We start from the raw sequence: 13688 nt of genomic DNA on the forward strand, positions 1-13688 counted from the left end.
ATCCAAAGAAGCTGGTACATGAACACACACCTCCTTGTATCTGCTTACAGCATTGATAAGCTAACGTGATGGCAAAAAATATCACCCTGTACCACTGAGCAGAAACAAAGTAACATTAGCATCTATTTGGAGGTGTGTTTCTTGCCACCTGGTGGACAAAAATCTAATATTCATTGATCTTTGTCCCACTCTTCATGAGGATGAGAATTATCTGATAATCAACTAGTGCAGACCAAAATCTGGACCGGGGATGCTCCTTTCAGTCATCCTCTCTAACAAACCTCATATCAGATAATGGCTGTGATTGGCCCGTCACAAACCTGTCTAAATGGGAATGTGGACAGATGTATCTCACAGCAAATTACACATGAGCTTGAGGATTCGTCTGGTTCTGAGACGAGTAACGTACACCACGTTTAGCCAGACATGCTGAGACTCAAAGAGGCTGCAAAGGCTTCCATTAGACTAAAATGTTATGCTATGTTATTGTAAGTGACCTTTGTTACATTACAGAGTAATTTCCTTCAATTATATTAAAAACACTACATTTTGCAGGTTTTGAACATAATATCAAAATGGTCTTATGATGTGGAACAATTCTAAGTTTACCAATAAATAGTTGATTCATGATTTTGTCTTGCTTCATGATTCTACTTCTGTGTATTTTCAACTCTCAGCTTATTCAAGCGTCCCTCCTTCCATTCATGTGGAGATTCCCAGCTTCGAGACAGTCATGATTCCAACATCTGAGGTGCAAGCAACATGTTTGGTCAGCACTGGTTTTGATGCCAAGGTGACCTGGCTGATGGATGGGAGAGTCTCACAGAGTAACACAGTGAGCCAGAACAAAAACACGACTCATGTATTCAGTGATGTGAGAGTTTCCTCCAGCCAGTGGAAACAACTGAAGCACATAACATGCAGAGCAGAACATGCCTGCTTCTCATTAGCTGAAAAGACCATAAGTGTTGCAGGTAAGACAACTATACAACATGAAAATCAGACGTGTCGTGACAGCAAAGAACCTAAAAGAATACATTCTGCTTTGTTTTCTCTCTCCATCATCCAGAGCCTGCAGCCACAGCTCCATCAGTGGAGATCAGGAGATCTCTACCAGATTTGCTGAAGGGAAACAGTGCTGTGCTGGAGTGTGACGTCACACAACTCTCCTCCACTGATCTGTATGTAACCTTTCAAGCCAACAGTGTCCACATCTCTGAAAAACAGTATGTTAATCTTCCTCAAGCCTCAGGCCTCCATTCAATCAGTAGACGCTTCACTGTCCCTCAAAAACACTGGAAGAAAGACACAAGTTTCACCTGCACAGTGAATCAAGGCTTCTCCAGCAACTTTCAGTCAAACTCCACAGGCAATATTTTTGGTGAGACAAGCTAATATTTTTTTCTCTCTTTAATGTTTCACACCTTGTTGATCCGTTTCAATAGACTGATTCATTGATGCACTGATTGATCTCTCATTCAGTGGACCCATCAGTGGAGCTCCTTCTAGTCCCCAGTGAAGTGTCAGGACCACAGAGACTCTCATGCTCTGGAAGGGGCTTCAACCCTCAGATTAAATGGTTTTCTGAGTCAAAGCAAAGATCTTCTTCAAACGATGACATCAGCATGGGTGCAGATGGACGTGTGGCAGTAACCAGTCAACTTCAGATCCCTCAGACAGAGTGGAAAACAGGGAAGGTCTTCACGTGTGAAGTGTCTGATAAATCTCTGAACAAACAAGTCAGACAGGACATCAGCCTCTGCTCAGGTAAATTCAAACAGAAGGAGAACAACAAATCCATCCAAATCTCTAATCAGAATTATACAACCATCATAGAATTAATTCTTTTGAAATTGAATGCCCCATTAATCAATTTATGTGAAATAAGGTACATGAAAATAATCCAAAGTAGCTGGTACATGCACAACCACCTCCTTGTTTCTGCTTACAGCATTGATAAGCTAACGTGATGGCAAAAAATATCACCCTGTACCACTGGGCAGAAACAAAGTAACATTAGCATCTATTTGGAGGTGTGTTTCTTGCCACCTGGTGGACAAAAATCTAATATTCATTGATCTTTGTCCCACTCTTCATGAGGATGAGAATTATCTGATAATCAACTATTGCAGACCAAAATCTGGACCGAGGATGCTCCTTTCAGTCGTCCTCTCTAACAAACCTCATAGTAGATAATGGCTGTGATTGGCTCGTCACAAACCTGTCTAAATGGGAATGTGGACAGATGTGTCTCACAGCAAATTACACATGAGCTTGAGGATTCGTCTGGTTCTGAGACGAGTAACGTACACCACGTTCAGCCAGACATGCTGAGACTCAAAGAGGCTGCACAGGCTTCCATTACATAAAGTTGTAAAAGGCTAAAATGCTATGCTATGTTATTGTAAGTGACCTTTTTATATTACAGTCATTTTTTTCAATTTATTAAAAACACTACATTTTGCAGGTTTTGAACATAATATCAAAATGATCTTATGATGTGGAACAATTCTTAGTTTACCAATAAATAGCTGACTCATGATTTTGTCTTGCTTCATGATTCTTCTTCTGTGTATTTTCAACTCTCAGCTTATTCAAGCTTCCCTCCTTCCATTCATGTGGAGATTCCCAGCTTCAAGACAGTCATGATGTCAACATCTGAGGTGCAAGCAACATGTTTGGTCAGCACTAGTTTTGATGCCAAGGTGACCTGGCTGATGGATGGGAGAGTCTCACACAGTAACACAGTGAGCCAGAACAAAAACACGACTCATGTATTCAGTGATGTGAGAGTTTCCTCCAGCCAGTGGAAACAACTGAAGCACATAACATGCAGAGCAGAACATGCCTGCTTCTCATTAGCTGAAAAGACCATAAGTGTTGCAGGTAAGACAACTATACAACATGAAAATCAGACGTGTCGTGACAGCAAAGAACCTAAAAGAATACATTCTGCTTTGTTTTCTCTCTCCATCATCCAGAGCCTGCAGCCACAGCTCCATCAGTGGAGATCAGGAGATCTCTACCAGATTTGCTGAAGGGAAACAGTGCTGTGCTGGAGTGTGACGTCACACAACTCTCCTCCACTGATCTGTATGTAACCTTTCAAGCCAACAGTGTCCACATCTCTGAAAAACAGTATGTTAATCTTCCTCAAGCCTCAGGCCTCCATTCAATCAGTAGACGCTTCACTGTCCCTCAAAAACACTGGAAGAAAGACACAAGTTTCACCTGCACAGTGAATCAAGGCTTCTCCAGCAACTTTCAGTCAAACTCCACAGGCAATATTTTTGGTGAGACGAGCTAATATTTTTTTCTCTCTTTAATGTTTCACACCTTGTTGATCTGTTTCAATAGACTGATTCATTGATGCACTGATTGATCTCTCATTCAGTGGACCCATCAGTGGACCTCCTTCTAGTCCCCAGTGAAGTGTCAGGACCACAGAGACTCTCATGCTCTGGAAGGGGCTTCAACCCTCAGATTAAATGGTTTTCTGAGTCAAAGCAAAGATCTTCTTCAAACGATGACATCAGCATGGGTGCAGATGGACGTGTGGCAGTAACCAGTCAACTTCAGATCCCTCAGACAGAGTGGAAAACAGGGAAGGTCTTCACGTGTGAAGTGTCTGACAAATCTCTGAACAAACAGGTCAGACAGGACATCAGTGTCTGTTCAGGTAAAATTAAACCATAATTGACAGTCATGTCAATGTCTCAAGTGTAGAATAAATACATTCACAAAAAATCGGAATCATCCATTGAGCATTCAAGACGTTCTTTTCTCATAATCATTACTTTTGTCATGTTCTTTTTTCAGTGGCTCCAGCATCATCTCAGGTAGTCAGTGTATATGTTGAGGGACCACCACTCCAGCAGCTTCAGAACATGGGTCAGGTGACTGTCACCTGTCTTCTGGTTGGCCCTTCTCTTAATGATTTCTCCATCACCTGGAAAGTAGGTGGGAAAGAATATTCTCCTGATGTCCATACAGGGCCACCAGTGAGTCACAGCAACGGGACACAGACTTTGAGGAGTTTCCTCAATGTGTCAGCGGAGGATTGGAATGCATATAAACAAGTGTCTTGTGAGGGAAAGTACTGGTGTTCCAGCCAGGGCTTCGAGGACCACATAAGCAAAAGCAGAGGTAGTGTTGTACATAAAAATAATTTGATCTGATTCTTCACACTCGTTTCTGATCTGTAGTGATTAACATAGTTTAAAAAGGCAACATTGCATCAGAAACTCACCATTAAAAAAAGAAAATCTTTCTAATTTTGCCTTAAAGATCAGATTGTAAAATGCAAAATTTAAACCTTTATGTACTTTGTTTCCCCTTTGTGTTTTTCAAGACCTGTATCCACCAACAGTGAAGATAATGCAACCGACTGCCTCCGAGCTGTCTGCATCAGACGTCCTCACACTTACCTGCCTAGTTTCTGGATTTTTCCCATCTAACGTCGTAGTTCACTGGGAAGAGAAGGGCCAGACGCTCCCATCAACTCGCTACACCAACAGTCCTGCGTGGAAATACACAGGGAGCAGCACTTATTCAATGAGCAGCAGACTGAACACATCCAAAACTGAGGACAAAGAGTCTACGTATGCATGTGTTGTCAAACATGAGTCGTCTCCAACGCCTTTTGAAAGCACTATAAAGGATGTGTTTGGTGAGCTGAGGATTCATTTTTAATAACATTGCAGTTCCCTGGTGTTGTTCATTACACTGTAGCAGAGATACCAATGCTAAGGATCACTGTCTCTCCTCTCTCTTTCACTTAAATGATTCATGGCAACAGGGACAAACAATTTTCTATAGATGTTTTACGTACAGGGCATTGGCTGACCTTGGATTTCCTTAGTGTCTTTACTGTGGTTATTTGGACATTTATTCTGCATGATTTGTGAAAATGAACGTTTAACACACATGAAAGAAACACAAAAGTCTTTGCACAGTTGCAAGTCACAGGTTGCTAACCTTAACCCCTAACCCCAGAAGTCAGCAAAGTCATTTAAGCTTCTCAACTTTTTAAGTAAATAACAGTATTGGATTGGACTCCCAGTATTAAAGGTCTCAGATCGGGATTTTTCTCAGGTCTTAGTGTTTCTCAATATCTGTAATGTGCGCACAAATGTACAGAATAAAAAAAAAACATATCGCCTTCAGAACATTAGCTCTCAATTTTATTTTAATTTCCAAGACATATTCGTCACATGTGACTTGAGCGTTATTCCGGAAACTCCTTGCCATCTATTTAATTTCTAGCAACTACTTCCTCATTTATTCCTCATTCGTTCCTCAGTAACTACTCATGATTTTGTGTACCAAATTTTAAAGTATTACTTTTTTTGCTCCACGATCTTCCTAAATCAGATAAGATTAAAGTACCTTTTATGACTATTTTCCACAGCCGAAGTGATCCACAGCAAACCTTCAGCCACCCTGCTCCAGGGCTCCGGTGAACTTGTGTGCCTGGTCTCTGGCTTCAGCCCTGCACCCATAAACATCACTTGGCTTCTTGATCACAACCAAAAACTGTTGGACTACAACACTAGTGAACCCCACAGAGGCCCAAAAGGAAAGTTCAGCATCCAAAGCCACCTCCGTCTGACCCGAGTCAACTGGTTGCCTGGAGCAGTCCTCACCTGCAGGGTGACACATGCCAACACCACCCTGTCCCTGAATATAACTAAAGCAGGTGCTGGTGTGTTCATTGATCCATGTCGTTCTCGCACATTAAATATAAGGTAAACCACCTATTACCACATTTTTCATTTTTTCACAGACAACTTGGAGCACTGTGATTTCTTTGAAGATATCACACAGGCTGATGTGAACCAAGACGTGGATGTGGAAAGCTGGTATATGGCTTTCACTTTCCTCCTGTTTTTCCTCATCGCCATCATCTATGCTGTCATTGCTACTATAATTAAGGTAAAAAACAGCAGTAGTAGTTTTGGGATTTTAAAGTAATCTTCCAATAAAGTATTACTGCTATGGTTTTAATATCTCTGCTATGTTTAGTGTTGTCATTTCTCTAGAATATTTAGATTTTTTGTACAACACAAACCTGTCTCCAGATCCTGACACATTCTCTTTGTTTTCTCCTTTCAGACTAAATGATGATGATCACAGGACAGGTCCCGTTTTATAATCCAAACGTGGCCTTGTTTGAAGGATTTTTGATGGCATATGGCCTTAGTACTTTTAAAGTGTAATAAGTAGTGTTTCTTTTTTAATATTTCTATTATTGTTTTTGACATTATGAGATTCAAACGCCATTGTAACTCACAAATGCTCCTTCACTGTGCTCATTCTTCCATTTAAAAATAAAGATTGAAATATGGAAAAACAAAGTTTGTCATCATTTGCCTCATTGCTTACAATAAACAACTAGTTTATAGGATTACTGTCTTGATGTGGGGATTAAGGAAATGACTACATGTGCAAATTCACTGTAGGAGAAACATTCAGAATAGAGGTAAAGAGGTAAACTCAAAAACTTTAGATGCATATGCCGAGGTGTCATTAACACTGTGGACACTGAGGACATGTCCCCACCGCCTTTTGAAAGCATCATTAATTAAAATGAAAAATAAACTTTGCTCTCCATCAGCACCTACAGTTGAAACTGGCAGCTGGACCTGATATAAACTACAGTTTGGCAACAGAATGCAACATGTGCAGGAAAGCTGTTCATTAGATATTAGATGTGATTAGCATTTAAAATCTGAACGTATTAGGCTAACAAGCTAGCTGGAGTCTAGCTAGCAAGAATAACCCATAAGGTTTGTAAACAATGTGTCTTACTTGCTGTATTTTACAGTAAGCCTACATGATAAGATAATTACTTACAGCCAGTGCAGTGTGCAGTTTTTCCTCCGTTTTTCCTCTTTCACACAACAGTTTTGGTTGCTGTAAATTAGGGCACTTTTTTAAAAAAAAGTGTAGTTTGCAAGTGTGCGACCCCTAGTGGATGAGATTGAAAGAGGAGGTATTAGAGTTTAATTCTGTGAAATTTGTCATCTTTTTTTGTGTGAATTTTAAGAGTGAATAAAAATTAAATTGTGTATTTTTTAAAAGTGGTATTTTATGTGATATGTGATATGTGATTTTTTCTATTTATTGAAATAAATATAGGCTACCTTCTGATCATGATTGAGTCATGATTGGTTAAACTTGACTCATCAACTCTTGTGAACTCTGTTTCTCTACATTAAAGTGTAGCACCTAAACAAGAAGTAGTTTAAGTTCAGGGTGCAATTTATTTATTTATTTTACAGAATTGTCTATTCTGGTCTCATACGATATCCCTAGTCTAAATTTGCATATAATGAGGACAGTTCAAAGACTTTTTTCATCCGAGCCCTTATCAGTGCACTGATCCTGATACATGTAGAAAATAATAAATATATTATATAATATACTTTATTCTTTATTCAATATTTTTTATATTTACCCCTTTATATATTTTTTATTCTATATTTTAAATCACATTACATTTTTTAAATAATGCATTATACAAAGAAATACTGAGACTAACAAATATTCTATATTAAGCATTAAAGACCTTAAAAGAATAACACAGGTAATATCACATGGGCCAAATACAGCAAAACAATGTACTTGCTGAAATTAAACTGCAACAACTACTGACCATTTCTACAAATGAAAATTATTTAATTGTAAATTATGTGTCATGTAAAATCACCAGAGGTCAGTTTCTCCATTTTTTAAAGGAGACTCTCAGATCTGGTGTTCACATTCATCTTAACACTTGAACCCAGTACTTTTTCTATCCACAACAAAATTCATGTGTTAACTTGATTTCGCACATGTTGAATATTAAAGTTTGACTATAAAGTGTTAACCATCAGCAGTCCCCGAAGCTCCACCTGCCGGTGACAGTTCAACTCAGAGGACAGGAAGTAGATCTCAAGATGAACAGCAGGAAGCCTGAAGGAGCTGCTGTGCATTTTCATAAAACAAGGGCCTTTGATTATCCTCACTGAGCTGATGGACTCTGCACTGTCTCACATGATTAATGACCAGGTCAAGTATTCAGAATGATACAACACACATTTGAGCACCACTGATGAATGACTGAATTTAAAGTTACATTTCATGATAAAGGAATTATGAAAAGATTCATATTCCTCCATAATACAAATCAAAGGCTGAGTAAGAACAGCTCACTCTTTTCAGCACATATTTTATTTCCATAATATCTTGTTGGAAGGAACTTTAGGTTCTTTAGGTGGCATCCCCACCACCCCCAACCCTGTTTGACAGCATTAAGGATGTAAGTTTAACATTTATAAACAAAGTGAATTTACTTGAATCCCACATACTGTATGTTGTGTATGGAGATAAAAAAAAATCTTTCTGTAAAAAGTTTTATTTATGTATGTGGAAGACATTATAACGAAAAATGTTAAGTTCAAATTGCAGAGAAAATGTGGAGAGAATATTGACTTGTTGATATTTTGAAACATTAAAGTTATCTGTATCTGAAAATAAAGAAAAGTAAAGACAAGTCTCAGCAGGAAAAAACATTTGCTTTTGATTAGTTAAACTATTTTTGGTTTTTATCTTGTTTTATTTGGTCATGATAAAAGCAATATTACTCAAAACTATAAACCACAAAGCATGATGTTTTATTAAGAGTGTTTTTGTTCATATCTGACAGAAACACACACCGATAAAGGTCAAATGTGTCGATCATGACAAACAAAGTTGCAAGCTGTCTAGTTTTCAGGCTGATGAATACAGTTTTTTGCATTTTGTCTCACAGGTTTCAGTTTCTGAGCAGCTGTTTTTCCTCTCGAGGCGCCAAGTTCTCTGTATTCAAACATCTGCAACCACTGAAACCATTAAATCTTATTCAAACCAGCAGCACAGACTCAAGTTTTCATACTATTTACATTCATTTTTCAACCACTGTGTCTTGTTTAATGATGCAGTAGTTTTGTCTCTCATTTATATTAGTTGGATGTCATCTGTCCGTGGTTTCACTGCACAATGCAGATCAATAACAATGACTATATGCAAAACCTCATTCCAGACCTTTGATAATTTTGGCTTATTAGCCCATTAGTTAGTTACAGTCTGTCTGTTGTTAAGTACAGAAATATTCTTGTTTTATTAAAAAGTTTAGGCTGTTTAAGCAGAGGGAATTACAACAATCAAACTAACAACCTAATTCTGAGATTTAAATCTGTTTTCTCCTGTACTTTTATATAAAAAAAGTTTCTCTATCACTTGTGAAAAGTAATAAACAAAGCTGAGAAAAAATAAATAAAAAGTGCATTGTTTTAACACATTTAATTGCGCTAAGAGCTTTACCGGTCAAAGTCTGTCCCTTCTAGCACTTCAATCCGCAAAAATGTTGATTCCTTTCATGTGATTGGATCTTTACATTATTTGGTAAACTAATATGAAAAAGCACCATAAATAAAAAGCAGTTGTTAATCCCAATGCAGGAAACAGCAGCGACCACAGGTATATATCCTCGCTTTCAACTAAGAAGGATTTATGGTGCTGACATGGATATGTGTTGAATAAAACTGTCAGCGGGAACAGCAGACATGCATGTTCATCACCTCCCAGCACCTGGAATCAACAGCCCATGTTCAACTCAATATGTAAATTCAGAGATTTTACATATTGGAGCCTATTAATAATAGAGAACTAGAACTAAAACCTTAAGCAAAGTCATGAGAAGCCCTGTGAGCCCTGTGTGGTAACCTGTGTTAACTGATATGAGATATTTAAATGTGCACTCGGTTTCTCTTACTGGCATAACCACACCTCACACCTGGTGTCTGTGATGCACCGTTGCTCTTTGCATTGATTCACTTCTGTTTTGGTACTTTTTTGGGACCTGGATCTTACTCAGTGCTTCTGCTCGCTGCTTTCTCTGATCACTCTGGCCTGTCATGCTGCAACATCTGTGCAACAGACTTCTCCATCTGATACCAGCAGACACTAGAAAAGCAGAACTCTGCCATCTAGCCTAAATACAAAGACACTGCATCTACTAATCTATATACACTTTCCCAGGTTTAATAAGTTAAGTTAAGTTAATGTCATTTTCTGTCAAGTTGTGTCTAAGGCACACCTGTCAGGTGGATAAAAGAAAAAAGGCTCCCTAACACTAATGGATTTTAATGTTGTGCTCAAGTTTTGAGAGAAATAAGCCTCTTGTGTGCACAGAGAAAGTCTTCAATCTTTTACTTCAACTCAAATAGGATTAAAAACAAAAGTGTTATGTGTATATTTATCAGTGTATTGAAAGAATTCTTAATGTTAAGTTATACCTTTTAGTTTTGTGGGCCCCGAGACTTTCAGACCCATGTCATCGCCCATATTAAAAAAATTCTGGTTGTGTCACTGTCAGTGATTCATTCATCTTCAAACATCAAATTAAGTGGTTTCCTGAGTCTCAGCAAAAATATTCAAATGATGACATCAGCATGGGTGCAGATGGACGAGAGGCACTAATCAGTCAACTTCATGTCCCTCAAACAAAGTAGAAAACAAGAAGGTCTTCACTTGTGAATTATCTGACAAATCTATTTATAACTAAAATTAACCATTAATCATTTCTTGTAAACAAACCCTCATATCCCTCGTTCATAAAGCTAAGATCACGGCAAACAAATGACCTTTGTGTTTCTGGGTGTATGGTTCAGTGCTCACTGCCTTATAGACGTTGCAAGTCATCATCAGTGGATGAACATCACAAGCATTTCAGTTACATGAGGGAGCAAGACAAGGATGCTCATTTTCACCCTTCAATTAACTTTGATTTGCATTTAATATGTTTATATGAAAACTCTCACCAGATCCCTTTGTTTTCTCTTTTTAGACAACATGATGATGATGATCACAGAACAGACCCCTCTTTATGATCCAAATGTGGTTGTTGGAGGATTTTTGATGGCATATGGCTTATGTAGAGGACCGAACAAAGGAATATGGGAAGAAATTCACTTCTTTTGTAAAATTATGATGCTTTAATCAAATGACTTGTTGTGTCTGAGTGCACAGAGACACACACAGATCCAATGACCTCTGACCTCAAGGAGGAAGGATGTCAGGACAGACAAGGAACAGACCAAGACAAGTTAGCTTATGAAATCTGACCTGAGGAGCTCAATGGGACAGACCAGATCAAAAATGCCTGTGCTTGCCAGCTGGATGGAAAGAGTTACAGCAAAAAGCCTGAAGAGTGCACCAATGACCTAAGTAAAACATATTATATTTGACTAATCAATCAACTCTAATACTCTTATTTAGGGTTTATAAGGTCTATGTGCAGAGATGAATAATGCAGTCAGTATGCACTGTCAACAACAGGCTAATGCTTTTATATTTGAGAAGGTGCACTGTCACTAATTATCATTCAGTTTTCATCTGTGTCAAGGAGCGCCGTCTAACATTAAAGGTGCACTACGCAGTTTTGGGGAAAAGATTTTTAATCAGAAGAGAAAGTTCTTGACTGACTTTTTATGCCTAAACTAACTAAATGAACAAATGCTCTTTTGTTTTCATCAACACAACAACAAACTGAATAAGCTTTATAGGGAAACACAATTTCATACCGTTTTACTAGTGTATATTTGGCTTTCTAGCTTCAAACAGTGTTCTGGGGACCTTATTTTCCTCTGAGAACAGCTTATTTATTCAGTTATGGAAAACATAAATATTTCTGAGTTTACCTCGTTAATATCGTATAGTATTAAAATGTTGTGTTTGAATTTCTTCAATTAAAGTCTAATTGTGATTCGCTCTGGGATGATTTTCCTAAACTTCCCAAACTTGATTCTTGATTTAAAAAAAGGTATTAAAGAGATTACCATTATTAACTGCTTTTTGGAAATTAGTTGAATATTATTGTCACGTTGGGGTAGTTTTCAATTCATTTTGAGGTAATTATTGTGGAAATTGGTGAGTAGTTTTAAAGAAATTTCTACTACTTCTACTTACCACTAAATTTACAGACCTGTAAAATGAAGTGTGATTTTTTTTTTTCTATCTAAATGTTAAAAATGTTTCAAGCTTAACTATAAGGTTGGCTGAATCAAGTGTATCTGGTTGTGTGAGATGCAGGAACTGGAGCTGACAGGAGGGTCTGGTAAAGAGGAAGTATTTTCTAACTGTCAGCAAACACAAATAATTATATGTAATCCAGACCACAGGAAATCTCAAGGGAAGCGGTTAACAAATAGTACAGTAGAAATTGCTTTGTCAGTGAAACATGTTTGTTTTTCTTGGTTTAAACAACACATAGTATTTGTATTAGAGGCAGATTGTAATATATCACTGTGACGACTATTTTGACTACTGGGGAAAAGGGACACAAGTCACAGTAACTTCTGGTCGATCGAATATATTTTGAGTGAAGACAATTCAATATTTTTCTGTTTTATTATCAAATTTATCTTGGTTTATACTGCACTTAAACTAGGATGATATCTGAAGTATTAACAAAAGATCAGGGTAAATGTTAGATTCACACCGTTGTTTAATGAAATAAATATGATTTACTAGAGGATACAAGCTGTAAAGTATTTTTGTACGAAAGTGCTATTGAAACCTGTCACTGTGCTACTACTTTGACTACTGGGGAAAAGGAACAATGGTGACCGTCACATCAGGTAAAAAAGGCTTCTTTATTCAACATTTTGAAAATGTGATATTTAGTTTTTAATGTAGTATATTTAGACCTCAACGGCATCTTCAAGGTGGTTGTTTTTGTATGTTGGATGTGTTGACATAATACACTGTGACATTGCTTTTGACTACTGGGGGAAAGGCACAATGGTCACGGTAACATCAGGTAAGCCAATCTTATTTGTATTTCTCTAATGTAAACATCTTGGTTTAAAACCAGTTTTAGTGTTTTTTAAGGATTCCAGTTCTGACTCAGTCGGTACATGTCTTGAATACTGTATGTTAAATGTGTTGTGACTAGAAGACATTCAGGAAAACAATTTTTAGTTCCATCTTCTGAATCCTTATTTGTTAAAGCCGATAAAAATGTGTCAGAGAGTATATTGTCATAAAATGACCGACCACGGAAAGTGTAGATATCTGGGAACAGGTTTTTGTATGCAGCGGTTAATAGTTTGTTGAACTGTGACCACACTTTTGACTACTGGGGAAAAGGCACCATGGTCACAGTCACATCAGGTATGTAATTTTAACATTCATGATTCCAGAATAAAATTCCTGATCAAATTATGTTTATTTTATCATTTTCATGCAGTCAACTGTTGGTCATTGATAAGACAACCAACAATATTTTGTAGCCGGACAAGAAAGTTGTGAAAAGTGTAAAACTCCTTTCTATTAATTTCAGTTGGAAAAAAACTTTAACAATTGGTGTAAATTTTAGTTTATACGAGTTTTTGTCAGAAGTTTCAATTGACTCTCTTAACTGTGACTACTGGGCTTTCGACTACTGGGGAAAAGGCACCATGGTAACAGTGACATCAGGTAAGATTTGAACGGTTTAAATTTTACAGCAGGCTAAGTTTTGTACTGTGAAATGTCATGTTTAAGTCACTTCAAAAGTAAAGTGTTTTAATTCCACATGTAGTGCAAAAAGTCAAATAGCGATATTCTCAGTAGGACTTACTGGTTGATATTTATGGCCACTGTGTTTTGGGTCATTTAAATGG

At 37.6% G+C, this 13688-nt stretch overlaps 1 protein-coding gene across 1 annotated transcript in view; it reads left to right on the forward strand.

The window, feature by feature from the left end:
* Positions 1–13688, forward strand: part of LOC141018965 (uncharacterized) — a 40231-nt gene that overhangs the window by 16323 nt on the left and 10220 nt on the right. Inside the window, exons 29-34 of the mRNA XM_073493720.1 lie at positions 678–974; positions 1070–1381; positions 1483–1767; positions 2590–2886; positions 2982–3293; positions 3395–3679. Coding sequence (XP_073349821.1) covers positions 678–974; positions 1070–1381; positions 1483–1767; positions 2590–2886; positions 2982–3293; positions 3395–3679 — 1788 coding nt within the window. The remainder of the gene's footprint in view (positions 1–677; positions 975–1069; positions 1382–1482; positions 1768–2589; positions 2887–2981; positions 3294–3394; positions 3680–13688) is intronic.

This window comes from Pagrus major, chromosome 23, assembly GCF_040436345.1.
Source record: "Pagrus major chromosome 23, Pma_NU_1.0".
NCBI classification, from domain to species: domain Eukaryota; kingdom Metazoa; phylum Chordata; class Actinopteri; order Spariformes; family Sparidae; genus Pagrus; species Pagrus major.